The sequence below is a fragment of the Neovison vison genome, chromosome 1 (genome assembly GCF_020171115.1).
Source record: "Neovison vison isolate M4711 chromosome 1, ASM_NN_V1, whole genome shotgun sequence".
Taxonomy (NCBI): domain Eukaryota; kingdom Metazoa; phylum Chordata; class Mammalia; order Carnivora; family Mustelidae; genus Neogale; species Neogale vison.
In genome coordinates this window covers 246,275,765-246,295,352 of record NC_058091.1, presented here as the reverse complement: position 1 = coordinate 246,295,352, position 19,588 = coordinate 246,275,765, and the positions used below count along the sequence as shown (strand labels likewise).

The 19,588-nt window shown below is 51.3% G+C and overlaps 1 protein-coding gene across 9 annotated transcripts in view; it reads right to left on the bottom strand.

Moving 5' to 3' along the window:
• P4HA2 (prolyl 4-hydroxylase subunit alpha 2) overlaps positions 1-17,677 on the bottom strand; it is a 34,523-nt gene extending 16,846 nt beyond the window's left edge. The window contains exons 1-7 of one of the 9 annotated variants that reach the window (XM_044228055.1): positions 17,610-17,677; positions 16,923-17,059; positions 9,022-9,145; positions 8,314-8,410; positions 7,823-7,974; positions 4,833-4,970; positions 1,077-1,316 (exon numbers count right to left, since the gene is read on the bottom strand). In XM_044228055.1, the coding sequence (XP_044083990.1) occupies positions 1,077-1,316; positions 4,833-4,970; positions 7,823-7,974; positions 8,314-8,410; positions 9,022-9,103 (709 nt within the window). In that variant the 5' untranslated portion in view covers positions 9,104-9,145; positions 16,923-17,059; positions 17,610-17,677. Of the gene's footprint in view, positions 1-1,076; positions 1,317-4,832; positions 4,971-7,822; positions 7,975-8,313; positions 8,411-9,021; positions 9,146-16,922; positions 17,060-17,263; positions 17,533-17,609 lie in introns of those variants that run through there. The other 8 variants (XM_044228020.1, XM_044228070.1, XM_044228026.1 and 5 more) reach the window with 8 other exon arrangements.
• Positions 17,678-19,588: the final 1,911 nt, after the last annotated feature.

The following is a 19,588-nucleotide window of genomic DNA, read 5'->3' as shown; positions in this document are numbered from 1 at the left end:
GATGGGAAAGGAGACACTAAGGAGGCCACTTAGCTAGCCACATTGGGAGCTCTCCTCTCAGGCCACCCTGGAGGGCCCAACAGCACAGGTCTAGAGAAGCACTCCAGACTCCTGCCACCTCCTCCCAACTTGGCTGTGAGTCACTTACATCCATCTCCTAGAGTACATCCATTACTGGTGACCAGATCACATGCTGGCCACAGAGAGAAGGCAGGCTGAAATCCTGGCAAAAAGAACAGCCACGTGACAATGCCATAGCCTCATCTTGTGGGCCTCACAACACAAAGGAGCAAGGTTGGCAGGATTACTGTGTCACTCAATAGATGAGGAAACCAAGGCCCAAAGATACTAACAGATTTAGGCAAAGGTTAGACTGAACAGGAAACCAGGTATCCTGACTCCCAGGACAACGCTCTTACTAATATGATAGCAGCTACAAAGCTCTCTTCCCACATCAGTCTTGCAGAACACTCATATGGTAGCTGGCCTCAGACTCAAGGCCCATGAAAAGCAGCAGCAAAAGAAGTCTTTGCTGATCTGTGGAATTCCAGACTATGATTATCCCATCTATCAGTAAGAGGTGGAACCTACAGGATTTAAAAACACAGCGCTTTTAACTTCCTTCAGTCTAACACCTCAAGATACTTACAACACCAATGCCATAGCAAGTCCCACCAATAAGACCTCGGACCTGAATGAACGGGTCAGGCCACAATCACTGCAGCAACTGTGAAGCATGGCTTGCCTCCCCAGCCACTCCTGACCTCATGAAGGCTCACCCTGTACAGCAGCCGTTGCACTGCACCATGGGATTCCTATTTTCAAAGGAACTGTATAGAGCCACGGGTCTGACTATATCCATAAGCAACCAGGCAAGGGCTAAGGCCAGAAATGAGGTGGGTAAAGAGCTAACCAGCAGCCAGAATGGGCCTGAAAGCAGTACGGCTCGAGTCACTGGCCAGGCAGCATGTCAAAGTGGCTCAGTCCCAGGAGAGGGGTCAGGTAGTGGCTGGTGGAGTAACCAGTTCTCCTGCCAGCACCCTCTCGGCTCTGACCTTCCCCTAGAACTTCCTCACCAAGAGAAAGCAGGCGGCGGGTGAGCTCCAGGGCACGGTGCAGGTCACCCAGCTGGAAGACAGCATAGCTCAGGTAGTCCAGCACCTCGACCTTGGCTGTGGTGGCCTCCTCCCCAGCATCGAGCTGCTTCAGCACCTGTTCCATCCACAGGACTGTGTGGTAATAGTCGCCTTCATTGTAGGCCGAGCGGCCCATTCCAAAGCAGTCATCCACACTCAGCATGGCCTGGTACTTGGTTCCTGCAGCAGGAAATGCAAACAGTCAGGCTCTAAAGAGCCGCTGGGCTGGAGAGAGAGAGTCCCACAAGGAAGCCTGGGCCAATGGAATGGGGGCATCATCCCAGCAGAGTCCCACCCAGACTTCTAAGTAAGCACAAGCAGGCTGGGCCTGCCTGGGACCATGATTCACAGCCAATCTCCTGACCACAGACTCCCATTCTGCCATGTGGGACGGGGCCTCTCTTGTGAAGAAGCCCAAGAAGCAGTATTCAGGAGAGTATGATGATCCTGTGAGCCACAGAGGAGATATCTACTGGGCAGCTGGCCTTATGAGTCTGGAAGGTAGAAAAATTAGTTAATATAAAAAACAGAACTTCAATGGCAGCTAAAGCCATGGGTGGGGAAAATCACTTCCAGCAAGACTGTAAGAAGAGAGTAGAGAAAGTGGCTAAGGCCAGAACCCTACAGAGAAAGGACAACGAATGACACTGAGCAGGACCAGAGAGGTAGCAGGAACAGGGCAAGAGCAATGGGACAGACGCCAAGGGAGGTCAGAGCCAAGACTGCAGTGCCAGCTTTGACCGTTAGGTGGCGAGGAACTTGGTGAGCATCAACACTGCAGGTCCTGAGACCACAGGTTATTTGCTATGGGCTCCATACTGGAAAGTGACTGTGAAAATAGTCTCCGGTCGAGAAGGATGAGCTATAGTATGCTAACTATGGGAAAATATAGGATGTAGGGTAGGGGTAAGTGGGAGGGACATGAGTGTATTCCTCAGGGAACAACGAAAAAGCAGGCCCCATGCAGAGGAAAGAAGGGCTGTGATCCTCCCTGGAAGGCAAGGGAGTCTCCGTTAACCCCATTAACAGACACCTAGACATGGGTGACATGGAAGAGCTGCCTTAGAGGGGCTTCTTTCTGCCTAGTGTCCAAGGTGGGGCTCTGTCACAATGAAACCCCTACTGCAATGGGTTGACTACTTCAAAGACGGAGGTCTGCTCACCGTGATGGCTCAGCATTAAGCAATGTGGGATAGGAAGATGAAGAGAGTAAACATGAGACAGAATTAGTAGACAGGCTAGTAATCAAGGGGTTCCTTGAGCCCCTGGTCATTATCCTTCGGCCTCTAGAGATCTCCTTTAGCTATGCAGTTTTCCAGAACGCACAATGAGGCAATATAACACAGCAGCTGAGCCAGCTGCACAAAGCTGGCTCCGTGTGGGTCTCACTAGGGCTCCCACCGCTGTGTCACAATGGATAAATTACTGAGCCTCTCTAACTCTCAGTCCCCTTAGGTCTAGAGTTAATACCATCAATTTTAGAGAATTGGTGGCAAGAAGTCAATGAGATGACACATAAAGATGTCTTTTATGATCTCCAGGATGCTAATCATCAGTAGCTATGATCCACATACTCTACAGAGGCCAAGAAGGTAAAGAACAGCTCCCAGGAAAAAAAAAAAAAAAAAAAAAGAAGAGCTCCCAGATATTCAGCATCCTCCCCAGAGGCCCATCAAAAGTCTACACCTTTGGAGAGCACTCCCTAGAGAGTGCTCTTCATTCAGAGAACTGAATGCCAAAGGGCAATCAGACATGAGATCCAGCTGATCGGGTGGGATAGGCAAGGAAGCTAGGTGGTGGGTAGTTTAGTACAAACTTAATACAGATAGGCAAGTAGGCCCAGGAAAGAGGACCATACAAGACCTCAAAAACCACACACAGGAGGAATTTGGGTTTAGCACTTAAAGTTAAGTGATCAGGAAGGATTAAGTTTGTGATCAGGAACTGATATAAACAGAGATGCACTTAAGACCACATGGAGAATGATTTTAAGGAGTGAGCTGGAGATAGAAGAAAAGTCAGAAAGTTATTTCAATAATCCAGTTGAGAAGTAAGTGATGAGGCTGGAGTCAGGGCCTCCAAGTAAAGACGACACAAGAGAGGCAGAATCCATGGGCCTTAGGATTCTGACTTGGGCTGCCAGTGGCCAGAGCTGCTGTTTGCTCAGGCAAAGGGCAAGGGAGGAAGGTAAACGTTTCACAAGACAATGAGGATTTCGCTTTGGAACATGTGACTTTGGAGGAGCCCAGAGAACACCCAAGTGGAGATGCCCCAAAGGCATTTGTCTTCAGTAGTTGGAATCTTTGGTGATAAGCCTTGATAGGAAACACAGATGTGGATGTCATCTATGTACATTTGATGGAAATGGCTGGGCTCACCTGCAGAAGGTGCTCAGAGAAAACTCTACCTAAAGGAATCCACCTTCCCTGCCTCTCTAGAACAAGCAAGGATCTGTTAAATGAATGTACAAGGTCAATGCTTGGGGCTACACTGGGAACACATCTCTTAGGTGCCCTAAAGGGCCTTCTCTCACTGGCTTCGTGGCCTGCCTTGATCTAAGATTTGACAGAGGCAGGAATAAGAAGTCTACACTCTGTCACACTGGCTCACCAGACTCCTCAGTGCTACAACTCTGGACCTTAACCAGCCACCAAGAGAGTGTCTCTTTGTCCTACATACTGTGATTCCCTGGGCTTGTGCCTCCTCCCAGGTCCTCAAGGGTGAGTGACATCCAAAGTATAATGGGGTCTAACAGAACCCCATGGTTTATTGGCCTCTAACAGTCCCCCAAACCAAATATACCTTCTTCTAATCATACTGAGACAATCAGGAGAAAGGGGCATGTTTTAAAAAAAAAGAGAAAGAGAGAGAGCAGAAAGCCAAAAAGAGAAGCAGTAGAGATCAGTACCCTAGAATTCAGAGAGTATCAAGAAGACTGAGACAATCAACGTGCCAAACACTGCTGAAAAATTAAAGGACGTTCTGCCTGAAACTCAGCCACTGGCTTTAGCAGCTGAGTGGCCACTGGAGACCTGGCAGGGACAGGATCAGTGGATGCTGAGCAAAGAGGCCAGATTGCGTGTTCAGGAGGACCTGGGAAGCAAAGAAATACAGAGTATGTGGATGACTGTCCAGCAGCCTAGCCAGGTTAGGCTAGCCAACAGATCCATCAGCACCAGAGACTCAACAGGCCTTGGATCCTCAGGGAGGGGTTTGTAACATTAGTAAGAACCCACAGTGTATGAGCTCAAGGGGAAGAGCCAAGTGGGGTGGGCCAAGAAGGAACAAGGCAGAGACTATAACTGAGGACACACAGGACACTGGGCAGTGAGTCCAGAGATCAGTCTTTGTCAAAAAGAAATCAGAGGGTGTGGAGACAGAAGCAAGTCTGGAAGAAGATTTGAGCAGTGTTCAGGGGGTAGAGGCCGAGGGGTTCTGAGCAGCAGCCTTGGCTCTCTCTGAGTGGAGAGAAGAGAGAGGAGAGGGAGGGAAGGGAAGGGAAGGAGCTGAGGGGAGGTGGCTGCCATAGGAATGGGTGGGGACTGGCACCAACTGGAAACCCAAGAGAGCATCACCACCAGCAGTTGACGGTGTGCTTGAGGGTAAAGACCACAAGATGGTGGTGGCTCCAACTCTGTCCAGAGGCCCCAGTAGACACATACCCAAGCATGGGCAAAGCCTAGAGTGGTAAGGTACCTGGAAGTTGTCCTTTGGAAATCGTGTCTGGGTCCAGCTTGTATGTGTCCTGAAGTCTCATCAGGGCCTTGGCAGCTCCCATTTCATCCTCATCAGTGGGGAAGAACTGCCGCTGCACAGAGAGGTTGGCAATAAAACCTTCGAAATGAGAGTGAGAACAAGAGGTTACACTTGATCCAGGGGCGCAATTCCACCTGGGACCAGAAAGGTACCCAGTGGAGGGTTTCTGGCTAGTGCAACCTCCCTGCCCCCTCCCTCAAAGGCAGTTTCCCCTTCCTCCAGGAAGCCCTCCCTGATGGCTCCAGTCCATGAAGATCTCTCTTTTCTTCCTCCTCACTGTACGGACTGCCTGTACTGCTCATTTGGAATTGAACAAAGATGGCCCACAAACTGGTTAACATGTGGGAGTCTGAGAGTCTTGGCTCCAAAGCACTCAGTCAAATCTGGTGGAGACAGAAGGGACAGAGGACAGAAACAGTAATTGAGAAGGACACAGGAGAAGACTCACAGAGGACCTACTGATCACTTAATGGAAAATGAATCACATGGAAAACCTCGATCCAGAATCACTGGGGGGACCAGATAAACAGACCTCCAGCCCACATTCCAGGTCAAGGAGTCTAAGGGACAGAGGTAGTCAACTCAGGGAACCTAGCTGGCCACTGATTACTGACCACAGGCCCTTATCATCCAAAAAGGTGATGATGACAGTCTTGGAGAGATTTAGTGCTGTCCCCAACCTCCAGATTAGGGACTGGGGGATCATCTGGCCAGAATAAGCATTGAGGTGGGCCTGCCCAAGCCCAGTGTAGTACACTGAGAGACCACACTGGCTCTTCCTATTGCTCTCTCGAGGACTCCCACAACTCAGACCTGCCATGAGCTCAAAGGCATGAGCTCCCCAGATATAGCACACAAGGCCACAGTTTGGAACCTAGGCCAGCCCCTGCCAGAGATGTGCCCAAGGACGCTGTTCTGGGACTCCAAGCCCTAGCTCTTAAGCAGGATATGAACTTTTGTATCTCAGGACTCTAGGTGGAGGCCAGGCCTTCCCAAGCTGATTCAGGAGTTTCAATGCTACCTATGAGCTAAGAATTGGGAGAGGAAACCCAAGGTCCTTTCTTCCCTGGCCTCTTCCTCAGGGCAGCAGTACCCACGGTCACCTACTCTCAGGACCTCAGGTCCAAACACCCACTTCTAACCATGCCTGGGGACCCAGGGATCGAGAAGTTGTAATCCTGCCTTTCTTGGTGGCTGCCCAGTCAGGGATTCTAAGAGTCTGGAATTCAGGAAAAAGAAAACATGCCCCCAGAAAAAGCCACACTGTCAGCAGGTACCCCTCATTTCAGAGGCAAGAACTCTCAAGTCAGAGGTGAAAACAACCTATTGCTCTCAGGGCCTGTCCTGTCTGCCTTCTGGTAATTATAAGGTTTTCTACAAGAACCAGATGTTGACGGTGGGGGCGGGGTGTGGAGAGCAAGACTAGGGAGCGGAAGGTCATCCAGGCAGGCTCATTCTACTCGTCGGGCCATGGAGTGCCGGCAGAACAGCCAGTTCTGAGCTACAGCCCCAGGATGGAAGACGGGCTGGGAAAGGCAGCCACCGCTTCTGGAGGCAGTGAGCTCACTGGGCACAGCTCCAGCCAGGCTCAACTCACCAACCCCTCCCCAGAGGCCACCCTGCCCCCAGCCAAGCCCAGCCCAGTCTGGCCTCATGGGCTGAACTGCTCAGCCAGAGACAACCAGTCTGAAGTTAATCAGCACTCCCGACTGGGGGAGCAGAGGCACTCAGTCCAGGAGGCTGAGCCCAGGGCTGGCTGGAGTCAGGAGCGCCCACCTCCATGCCTGCCCCACCACCTCCTGCTGAGAGGAAAATGTTAGAGCATAAAAAATACCAGCACAGTAAAAAACACCAAGCACGGTCAAAGCTTTGAAGTTTAAAAAGTTCATACTTTGACCTAAATACCACTTCTAGGAATTTAAACTAAGAAAATAATCAGAGAGGGTGCCTGGGTGGCTCAGTCAATTAAGCACTGGCCTTCCACTCAGATCATGATCCCGGGGTCCTGGGATCCAGTCGGCAGCCTGCTTCTGCCCTCTCCCTCTGCCCTCCCCACCCCTCATTGTGTATTCAGTCCCTCTCTCTCTCTCTCTCAAATAAATAAAATCTTAAAAAAAAATAACAATAAATTTTAAAAAGAATTTAATAGAAGAAAATAATCAGAGGTAGGCACAAAGATGTATATGCACAATTGCTGATAATTTGGATACAATCCCACATCCACTAACTTGACAAATTTCACACTATATTGGTTTGAGTTATTACTATGTAGCCATTAAAATCGTGCCCTATAACATTTAATAGACATTTAAAGAAGCTGGAAAATTCAGGAAATCACTGTATGCTTATGGTACGAATCTGCCTATAGATATGTTTTATTTCTAAAAGGTACGAATGGGAATGAATTTAGATGAAGCCCATAATCCCCAGCTTATGCCTGCCCCATCACCCAGCCCACTTGACTCACTTTTGTTAATTCGTTTCGTCCCGCAAAGCAAGTGAGTTTGCACTCCCTGGACTATATGAATGGGTCCATTTCTTCTAAATGCCAAGTGTAGGAAGACAGGAATTTTAATAGTATTTATCACTAGACAACTGGGTTAAGAACTCTAATTCACTTACATCATTTTATTTCCTAACTTTTCTACAAAAACACACTAGTAAAGCACATACTAAAAAAGTGTAAAAAAAAGGGAATGAACATACTAGGACAAGGCAAGATCTGATTATTGCTACATATTAAAAACAAGGACAGCCAACTGCTATGTGCCCACAGAAAAGGGAGATGGCCACAGGCAGGGCAGGGTACATATCAACACACCGCACATGCCCACCAACAACGGCAGAGCCAGGACAGGCTCTGACAAACACTCCCCATACACGGGCACACAGACCACTGGCCCCCCAAGCACCTGCTCACCATTCCTCACCTGCAGCCGAGTCCTGCAGGACAAGGTCCTCCAGTGCAGGCCAGTCTGTGTTCAGGCGCTTCACCAGTTTATAGGCATTCACGGGGTGGGCCAGGTAACCTTCAGGGTCAGCAGCTGACTTGCTGGTCAAGGCTTCCATTTTGTTGGCCCAGCTGTGGAAAGAGAGGAAAAGGAAGACTTAACATGCCCACTCACACAGGTCTTGACCTATGGTAATTTCCCTGGTGAAACCCCTTTTTCTATTGAGAGGCAATATAAAATGAATATAGCAACTCCCCACTGACATTTGTAGCCCCTTAATGCAGAGAAGAGGTGGGAATCTTCATGTATGCAAAAAGGCTCTTAAATAGGGAAAAGCAGGGAGTCCTTAGCCGGTACGCTGAGCCATTCTGGAGAACTGGCATGAAGTAACCTCCAGGCCAGCCCCTCATGGCTCTCTCAAGCGCTTCCTCTTATGAGCACCCTGGATGGGTGCTTAGAACATCAGATACCTCTTAATCTTGGAGAGCTTGGCTTCCTCCACAAGGATATACTGCTTCAGAGACTGTACCAGGTCCTTCTCTGCATAAATTAAGTCAGTCATATGCCCTGCAAGGAAAGAGAAAAGGGCCAGTAAGAAACAGATCAGGGACATCCATCCCCCTTCCTGAGGCACAGAACACCAGCACAGAGGCAAGTCCTCTGGATCACTGGCATAGCAACTCTCTTGGGATCAAAGGCACTTGGGAGTTAAAGGGGGGCAAGGCACTCACATGGTCTTGGCCCCCAGCCTCAGTAAGACAGGGGTGGAGGATCCTAGGGGAGCACACTGGGAGAGCCTTAAGGAAGAAGCCCTAAATCTCATTCTTCTACTGGCACCTGGCTTGGTCATGTCACCAGGGCATGGACATCCTAAGGGCTTCTTTGCTCAGAACCACTCTCTGGCCTGGACAAAGACAGTCAGAAGGCCAGGGAGCCCAGGAGCAGCCTGTGCTTCTCAGGGAGGAGATGAGTTGAGATAGCTGGCTCCCAGCAAGGACATTCAGGTCATCAGGGCCTCAGAAGGGGAAACAGCAGCTCCCCAAACCCTACTTTCCCCAGAACTTGTCAAAACCAGTGGGTGAGCCATCCCACCTTGAGTGAGAACAGGCTTCAGGTGGTGACATTCCCTGGCACTTGAGCCAAGGATGGCTCAAGAAGACAGTCTTGTTGGCACATACCAATAGAAGTGAAGAATTCAGCCTGCACACAGCCCAGGACACCAAACCAGGCCACCAGCAATGTGGGCACCCAGCGTTTCATGGTCACAGAGAGCAGTGTCTGAAAGGCATTCAGTGACAGCCACTGGATCAACAGGTGAAAAAAGCAACGTAGGTGAATACATACATATGCATGTGCACATAGATACACCGAACGTGCTAAAATCCTGACCTAGGACACAGAAACTAAGGATATTCTGCACCAGCAGTGGAAAGAGGCCCGGGTGTGCAACCAGTGATGTGTGCTCAATTCTGGCCCCTGCTCTGGGAGGCCATGTCACCTTGGGAGAACCCCTGTGCACCCAATTCCCGGTAACTGCCAGCAACATGGAAAGGCTGAATGGTGTGGGAGACAGTCCCCTCTGCTTCCAATAGTTAGTCCAAGATTCTAGTCCACCCCTTCTCATTTCACAGATTGCTTGTCTTATTTTGGTCTTTCTTTCCAACACATGTGTCAGGACAGTGCCAGGTGCTGGGGACCCACCAGTAACATGCAGCTTCTGCATGTGAGGAGACTGAAAGGACAGGAGAAACAATGACAGAAAGAGAATATGCCACAATAGGCTCCAGAGAACCCACACCCAAAATGAGGTGTACACCAGATGGCTGGCCAGAGGGGAATAAAACCATCCCCTGCCAGTCTGCACCCGGCCACAGAAAAGGCAGCATGGGGGGCAGGCACTCTGGGCAAACACTACTCTTCCTGTCTGCCACCTCACCAGACACTGTCCTCGCTAGCAAGTCACCACTCACAAATATCTGCTGAAGATCCACATGGGCTAATTACTGAGTTAGGCACCTGGGATATAAAAAGCAATCAGCCATGCAAGGCCAAAACCCTGGGATGGGCTGGACTTCTGACATGGATGCAAGAAAAACTTCTGATTTCTCATTAGCCTAGAAATAGCCAGACTCAGCTGTGAGGGCAGCAGGCACAACCTGGGGCAAGCTCCACTGGCAGGGGACCTGAGTACATAATAGAAGCTTTGAACATGGTCTCCCAGCTCAGCCAAGCAACCCAGCACACACCTGAGCCCCACCTCTACCAGTCCCTTCTCTTCCTGTTCAACGTCAGCCAAGCCCCATGGAAATATACTAAGAGAAAACAGGGAAAAATGAAGAAAATACAAATGCTTTTCCCCAAAATGGAAGCCTTACCTGACAGAATTCCAAGTCTGAGCTAATGCCAGTCCATTTTTTGCCTGCTCTGGTTAAGAGACACACAGTCACGCCTACCACTTCTCGCCTCAGAAGAAATTCCAACCCACTGTGTTTCCAGGTTAGGCTCAGCCCAACCACAAGGCCCAACCCCAAACGGGTTCCTCTATCAGAAAGAGGAGAGGATGAATGAATGGCTGCATTTGTTCATGTCCCTGCCAGATGTCTGCAGAGCCATCAGCATGGCCCGTCAGTGGCCTAGGCGTTGGGGGCCAAGATGCACAGAGCCAGGTCTTTAGGGCCAGAACCTGCTGCAGGGCACAGAGTATCAGGCTAAGCAATGGATTATATAGTTAGGGCAGCAGAGAAAAGCAAGTCACTGAGAGAAGGTGAGCAGGCCATCAGCCCCGAGGTGGAGGGCAGGTCCTCCGTGTTCCAGCCACAGGTCTGCTCCCAGGTTTCACATCCTCTGTATCTCCAGCCCAGGATTCCTGAAAGCCTCTTGTTGTGCTTACAGAAGCCCCTTTACAGGGGTACTATACGTTATATAATAGAGTACAATATGTCACTTTTACCTCAAGAGGCTTAACTAACTCAGGAAAGCACCTTCTATATGTAAAAAGAAGGAACGGTAAAGGGTGCCTGGGTGGCTCAGTTGTTAAGCAGATGCCAGGGTCCTTGGATTGAGTCCCACATCAGGCTCCCTTCTCAGCAGGAAGCCTGCTTCTCCCTCTCCCACTCCCCCTGCTTGTGTTCCCTTTCTTGCTCTCTCTCTCTATCAAATAAATAAATAAAATCTTTTAAAAAATACAAATTAAAAAAAAATTTTTTTTTAAAAGAAGGAACAGTAAAGTCCAGAGCCAAGAGGTTGGATCTGTGGACAGTGAGGGACCAGCCAACTGCCTGTCTGGGATGGTAGGAGAGCAGGGCCCCAGAAAGAGACCAGACAGACATGGCTGGAAGGAGGGGAGCCCAGCATTTCTCCCCTGCTCTGTCTCCAGCTGCAGTGGCATACCTCTTCAGAGATGGGGTGGCAAGTTCAAAGGAGGGAGACATCTTTGTGTTCCTCTCAAATCCTCCTGGTGATAATATCCAGGGTTCACGCTGTACAGCACTCAGGGAAAAGCAGCCAGGTTCCTTCATTACATGAATACCAGCTGTCATTTCTCTGGAATGTACTCTCTGGCTTAGACTAAGCCCATCCATGACTACCAGCCCAGAGGCAGAGCCCCAAAGAATCACAGATGGGGTTCTGGGAAATGGTTTGCCAAGAGCCTGTAAAGTCCTGCTCTGATGGAGGAGGGGAAGATTACTCCAATGGTCAGAGAGCGAGATACCCCCAAGCAGCCCCTAGACTTGTCACCTCAGGCAGGGATGCCCTAGAGTCCCAGCATTTCTCTGGATCCTGACCCTGAATGCGACAGGCTTTGTATGAAAAGTTTTCTAATTAGGGCCAGGTTGGGAAGAGGTAACATCGAAGAGCAACTGTCCCACAGTGTGGGAAAGGCCAAGCCCCTACTTGCCTTGGCCCCAATCCTATCTCATACCTTGCTTAGGACAGAGTAGGTGGGAATGTGTATGCATGCCCGGTACCCCTCCCCTACCCCAAGTGTCCAGTGCTGCCAAAAGCCCTTCCAGGAACCCTCATAAATCCATGCTGAATAGACCTGGAAATAGGCAACATCAAACCTCTTTTTATGAAAAACAAAACACAAAGTGGCATCAAGCCCAAGAAGAAAACCAATATTGAATTTCATCTGCTCTGCATCTCAAGTTTAGAACAAATGTCTGACCCATATCAGGCATCCAACAAATAAGGCTTCACCACAGACTTGTTCAAGTTAGAAACAACAACAGAAAATGTTACATTTTTTTCCAAATAATGGACTGCTATGCATTGTTAAGAATGGACACTGTATGCATAGTAAGTCCCAAGTTTGGACACCCACAGGGAGGTTCTCCAAAGACCGGGAACACCCCAGTGACAACGATTCACTCACCAGGTAACCAGCACTGTTTCTAAGCACAGGCAAATTCCAAGACATACAATCAGAGGCCCCAACAAGTCTGCTCTTTGGAAAGGACATTTACAATCTGGCCAAATGGCCATGAAAAGAGGTTTCCAGCTGCAAACCAGCAGCGTCCTTAGCTTCTCCCCTTACCTCATCAGGCACGAACCTCTGCCAAGCTCCCAGCTGCAACCCAAATGCAACAGCTTGAATTTTAACAATGTATTTAACAGCCTAGAGACTGAACATGGATTTGCAGAGTACAAGCAGGTCTTGCCTGGCACTAATCAAGAAGTGGCCTGCCTTCTGTGAAGGAGCAAAAACCTGTCTGAAAAGGGCGCCCCCCCAGTGGCCCTGATTCTCAGTGTGGTCAACTCCGGAACACCAAAGCCATGAGGACCTGTGAGTTGTGGAGAGAAGGTCCCAGAACTTAGACACATGGAGGTCCATTCAGGCCCAGAAACTGGGCCCCGGGAAGGACGGAAGGCACCCTACTCTCCTTACCTGACATTAGGCCTCAATCATCAACCTGGTCTGAGCCACCCCCAATTCCCTCCAACAGCCATTCTGGCCCCTTCCCCCACCGGTCTCTCCTCTCATCTGGCGTCCCCCCCCACCTCTACTCTACAAAGCAGCCAGCATGGCTTACCTCAGCTCTTCATTTGGTCTCTCTCTCCACTGTCCTCGGGATCAAGTCCAAACTCCTTAGCTCCAGGGGCCTTTTTGACTCTGCATGACAATGGCCTAATGGCCCTCCCTAGCCCCATCTCCTGACTCCAGGTTTCCAGCTTCGGATGCTACCTCACAGGGAAAAATATTCTTCACTGAGGGCTTTCTTCACTGAAACCTCGATGTTCACCTGCATCCATCCTTATACTTCTCTATCAGGTATAGGAACATGTTGATTTGTACCTCCCACTTGGGCACCATCAAAACCACAGCGTCTCCTGCTTCAGTAGCTAGGCAGTGAAGGAGCAGAGAAGGCTGTAAAAATCAACATGCAAAGTCCAAACTGGACTTTCAGTCAGGGGCTTGGCAGAAGCTTGGCAATCTAAGTGTGACCAACTCTTAAGAAGGGACAAATGAGAACACAATCCACAAAGCAATATATAGGATGCCTCCGATGTCCCACTTCACAGCCTCTTGGCCTCACCAGTCTCCCGGGCCCTGGGTCTCTTGCCAGGCCTCAGAGTCAGTGGGAAAGTGTGTGCAGGTCCCCAATCTCTGGCTCTTCCTGTACTTCCAAACTCCAGAGAAATACTGTACAGGCCTCCTCTGTGGCTGCTGGAGAACTCGGGTAATGCAACCAAGGAGCAAGAGGGAGCTAACTCCCACGAGGCAACTCTGACCAATGAAGACAGAAGACAGGAGGAGGTCAGCAGATAAATTCCCTCACAAGGCCTCCGCTGACAAACTGTTCTGCAGGCATGGAGTTTCTGCAGAGCTCCCCCAGAGATATCCTGCATGGCAGCTACTGGCCAGCTGACTAAAGCACCACCCTGTGCCTTCCAGCCTTCTCTCTCTCAGGTTTCTTTTTCCTTACCCTTGCTGCTCTGCACCTTCCAATAAGGCATGAAGCACTGCCTCTGGCTCTACTTTTTGGGGAACCACGATTTGTATCTCCAAAAATCTCTCATTTCTACCATCTAATCCTCACCAAAACATGTACACTAGACAATCATCTCCATTTCAGATACAGAAACTAGAAAAGTGAGGCTGAGCAAGAGTTTCCCGCATACCTCACCTGCTACCACACATCAGGGGCAGAGCTGAGACTCAAACCCAGAGCACACTTTCCATCAGATACTGCAACCATTTAGTCCACTCAGTAACATCTACTGCCTTACAGCTCGAGGGTCTCCCACAAGGAGGAGGCACTCTGACCTAGCAGAGCAGACCTGCCCAGGTGAAGGACTTTATCAAGGTTCACCAATCAGTGACATGACATTCCAGGCTGGATTCCACCAAAAGGTGGACAGCACCATGGAGCCTCAAGTTCAGGTGAGCAGTCACTCCCGCCTCAGACATCATGGCACTCAGCAATGACCACCCAGCTCCAGGCAAGGCAGCACCATCTAGTCAGGAGTCAGAAAACCCCAACTTCAATCTCAACTCCACCATCACTACCTGGCTTTGTGACTTCACACGAGTTCCAGATCTCTCTGAACCTGTTTCCCATCTATATCATGGTGATGAGGACCTGCATCTCACAGGGTTGTTGCGAAGACTGAAGGAGATGGCCATTATCAGTGGGCTGCCTACCATCCAGCTCAGCATATACCAGACATCAGCACCCATGGTATTGGAAGAACATCAGTAGACCTTAAGAGGCAAGCTGCCTGGCTAACACCTGGCAAAGAAGAAGAGTCCAGTCTAAGGGACAGACAAGATGAAAACAAAGCAGATACCAGGCAATCTCCACATCCCACAAGGGCCAAAAGAAATGAAACATACTTGAGAGAGCAGAATCAGAAGTAATGCAGCACACTGACCATCAGGGAATAACCCTGGAACAGGTCAAACAGTAGCTCTAAAGCTCATCAAGGAAAGAAAGCTCTCTGGCAAAAGGCATGGGACTGGAGTAATACTCTCAGATATCTTGTATTTCCTTACCTCTGACCTACTGGTTCTGAGCTCCCACAAGTACCAAGTCTCAGGACTGTGGCCACACAATGTTCCTTGGGAGTACCAGGTACAGAGCGGGCAATACTCTTAGCAAGCACTTCCTGAAAGGTCTAGAACACGTACTGGTCTGTGAACAGGCTCAGACAGATCCAATCTGAGTGGAGAACTCACTACCCAAATAGTTAATCCTCTGCCTGGCAACAAAACCACTTGAACAAAAACTCTCTTCTGGGGTCTAAGAAGTCTAGTCCATACTTTTCATTCTCCTCCACCCCTTCTGAGAATAAAAACCATATCCTTCAGTCCACATCCCCAGCAAAAACCCCAGAGACCACAGGAGCCACTAGCCCTTTCACTCTAAAACAGGCTGATGTTCCACTTTGGGGCACATCCAAACTGCTAGATTCAAGCAATCTCAGTTTAACTCTCGCTCTAGCATTCTGTCTAGGCTTGCACGTGCCTGCATCAGAGCATTTCCTGCCAATGACCATCTGCATAAAATTAAACTCTTGACAGATACCAAGAGCCAGGGACACACCCACCAGCCCAATGTACACTATCAGCCAGCGTGGCCACAAATCGGCCAAGGTCTTGCATCCAGCCTCAGAACCTCCCATGGACGTGGGAGGGCAGAGTAAAAAGTGAGGCTCTGTAAGGAAATGAGTACTACCCAGATTCCCTCACCCAAGTCATTCCTCAGGGCTGCAACCACACCATCTCGTTCTGAGGAGTAGTCACTCTCTGAGCTTCTCCTCTGTCACACGGCCAGCTGCCAGGCTGAAGCAGCAATCTCGGGGAGATTATGAGCTACCTATGGGCAAGGAGGGTGTCACCACCCCCTCCTTCCCCTCTTCCTCTCCCTCCTAATTCCACCCTGAGGCACACTCCAAGCAGAAGGCAGGCACCAGGGAGGTACTCAGGGAATGATCAGAGATCAGCTATGCATAAGCTATAGCAGTGGCTAAGTAAGCACTCTCCCAGGCACCCTGTTTCAGAGCCTCCTTCCTCCACCCTCCTCGATAAAAGTGCCTATCACAAGTCCCAGGCAATGCCTAGTTGTCATCATGTCTGACTGCTGAGCTCTCAGAGAATGAGGGTGGCCCAACATGACAGCCTCTCTGGGATGAGGCCCCCAGCCAACTCACTCCATCCTTGCTACGTGGCCTCCTTGGCTGGGCCACACATGGACATACTTGGTCATCTGAGAATAAGAAAGCCCTAGAAAAAAAGGATTCGAAGGACACTCCCGTGAGTATGTTGAAGTGAACAGAAGAACCTGGGCTCTGAGCCCCCAAACCACAGTGAGAGACTATACCCTAGACACTTCAGGGGCAATTTAAGCACAAGCCAAAGGAAATCTCAGTTCATTTAACAGAGAACTAAATCACAGAACCTGTTGTTCCAGATGTGATATAGGGTGAGAAGAAGCAGCAGCAGCTTGCAAAAACATTCTACAAATTTTTAGGTGGACAGCAGATCTTGGCAAAATCTGGGACGTGTGAGAATGCCCTCCGCTACAAAATCATGTCCCCCGACCCTTGTTCTCAGAACCAGGATCTGTTGCAAGGGGGCTGAGGCTGTCAGGCCTCAGACAGTTCACATTAAGAAGCACAAGCCTTAGGTGTTTCTCCACAGCAGAAGACACCAGCCTCAGACTTAGGAGGCACACGAAAATTCTACACCATCTTAAAGATGTCACATTAGAGTAAAAGGCCAAGGGCCCAAGTGTCCTGATGTAGTAAGTGCCCTGATCCATGCTCAGGCTGAGCAGCATCCACATGCTGGACACAGTACGAGGCACTGCCCTCTCACTTGAAACTTGTGGATTGGGTCCATGGGCAGCTATCCCATTAAATGTTCCTTTCTCATCACCTTGCCTCAACTGGAGCACCCAGGTCTGCTCCCACTCACACGCACTGTTCTCTGTCTTATTCAGCTTTCCTCTGACCAGTTCACAGATCACCTCCTCCAGGAAGCCCTCTGGCCTGAAGCATCCTGTCCTACCAAGTGTCTCCTGTGTCTCCTACCAAGGAGCCACAGCCTGGTACTCCCTCCGAGCACAGCACTCACCACACTGTTCTGGACCTGGACTTTCCCAATCTTCAATCCGTCTGCCTCACTGGGCTAGCAACTCCTTGCAGTTTCTGACACAGAGAAGGGTCCGTCTGGTGAATTAGTTAACTATTTACCACAGGTCTGCGCAGCTGCTGAGGAAAAACAAGCACGTTGGAAAGAGATGTCTAGAGCAGGTAAAAACTTTCTCAACCAACAGCCCGTTTCACAAGCACCAAGCAGGACCCCGCCGGGCCAAGGCCAGAGACTCCCAGCATTCTGGAGGAAGGAAGGCGGACCTCGCTAACATTAAGTGGCCCCCCCGGGGCCCGGCCGACCGCCCCGCCTCCGCCTCTAACCTCTGGTCGTCCTCCGGGCCAGGCCGCCCGTTCCCATTCCCGCGGAGCCTGACGAGGCTGGGCGGCCAAGTTCCCCGCCCCGCTCGGCCGGGAGCGGACGCCTAGGGACCGGCAGGAAGGGCGCCGCTGACCTCACCAGCCCGAGCTCGGGGAGGGCACGCAAGCGGCGGGACAGGAACCCAGACGCGAGGAGAAACAGGGCGGAGGGCTTGGCGCTGCGGCCGGGACTGCGCGACCCCCGGCCCCCAACTCCCGGCTCCGCGCAAGCAGCAGGCACGGCCCGCAGCCCCAGGCCCATGCACTAGCCCAGCGGCGACCCCGACCGCCGAGCGGGCGGGGCGCTCACCTGAACACGCGCGGCTCCCGGCGTTTCCAGAACCTCCCGCGGCGGCGCCCTGCCCGCTCTGCGCCTCCTCCCCGGGCGGCTCCGCCTCCCGCCGCGGCCGGGCCCCGCCCGCTTGAGCCTTCGCCACGTCCCCACCTCCTGCCCCCCTGCCGGCCGGCCCTAGCCCTGGCTCGGCGCCCTGACAGCCTCGGCCGGGGGTCATCCCCGCCTGCGACCCCAGGGAACGTCCCGGCTGCAATGCGCGCCGGAGGCCGGCGCCGGGCGCCGGGAGCGGGCGGGGGCCGCTATCCACGCCCTTCATGCCGCCGGCTGCTCGCGGCACGTACGCCGCGCCCGCCTCCCCTCGCCCTGCTCCACCTGCGGGACTCGGCCCTCCCTCCTTCTCAGCACCCCCGGCTGCTGCTAAAGGGCCCGCCACCCGATCCTGGCGCGGGTGCGGTGGGGAGCGCCCCTGTCCGCGTGCGGACTTCCCTGGCTTCCGCTCCTGCCCATCTCTTCAGGGGTCCTGCTGGGCACACGCGCTCCTACTGACCCTCAGCATCATCACCACCTCTGGATTACAGGGGCGCGGGGGTGGGGTGGGGGGCATCCGGGCCAGGGGCCCAGGTATCAGCGAAGTGGGTAGACCAGTGGAGAAGACCTTGAAGGCAACAAGAGACCCGGGGTCCACCCACAGGACCAAGCTCCCGAAGGAATTCTGCCTGTCCCCAGCTCCTGTGTCAGACACGCGTCCTGGTGATGAATGTGTGGGTGATGGGTTGATGAGAAGGGGACCAATCAAAGACTGAGCAGGAAGGTGGCATATTGGGGCCAACTCTTGGTTTGCCCAAACCTTTTCATTCAACAGGAGCCAAAAACAGTGGACACCTCATTTGCCTAGGCCGGTGTGTGAGGGAATGAAGGCTGGGAGGTAGCAAAAATCTCAGCCCGATTTGGAGGAGGCCCTGGCGGCCAAGCAGTTTCCCACGCCTGCTCTGTGAACCTTCCTGGTCATGAATGAGGGGAAACACGGTCTGAGAATCTCATCAGGAAGCTAGCCCAGAGTGGGAAGTGCCCTGCCTCCGCTGGGCTCTGTGGGGATATTCCCTGTGGCACTCTGTCCAGGCTGGCGGCCCAGCCGTTTGAGAAGGCAGGAGCACACACATAGAACTACACACTGCACACATAAAATAAGGAACAAGCCACTGTTCTAGCCTGCATCAGCCACCAGCCAGAGCTCCACTAAAACCAAACAGAAACCTTCCTGCATCTACTATATCCTGTTGGGACACAGGAGCCTCCCTCTGTCTGCCGAGATTTCCCTGTCTTCTCCCCCATCTCAGGAGCTTGCCCTGTGGATCAAACCTTCTCTCTCCTGAAGTTTCAACCTGCCATTCTCAAGTGGATCCTTCCCTTGATCTAGAAATATATTTAAGACTCTAGTGTGGAAACAAAACCCTCATTCGACTCCACCAACTACTGCAATGTCTCTTTTCCACCCCAGCAAAAGCCCAAGACAGAACAGTCTGTCAATCCTTGTCCTCACTTCTCCCACCCCTCAGGCTTCTAAGGAGGCTTTCTGGTGTGCTCACAACACGAAACAAGCTCTGTTAACTCTCTATAACTTCGGAGCCTCAAAAACCCAATAGCCTCTCTTCAGTTCTCCTCTGCTGAAGGCCCCACACAGCATTTTTCACCCTAGAACTCTCATTTTCCTTGGTTTCCATCGCCCTCTCACCATTTGCCCCAGCTTCTTCCCTCCCAGTACATCCTCCCCTCCCCTTCTCCTCCTTATGCAGTCAAGTTCAGTCCTCTTCTCAAAGTTCAAGTCTGAACCCAACACTCCAAGCTTAGTAAACAGCACTGTTCTTGGGAAAAATCCTAAAGGTGATCTGTAAGGCCCCACATGATTTGGGCCCTGCTCACTTCTTTGGTCATGCTTGACCTTCTTCCCATCCCTCTAACGGATGATTCTCCCTCCCCTTGCACATGCTTTTCTT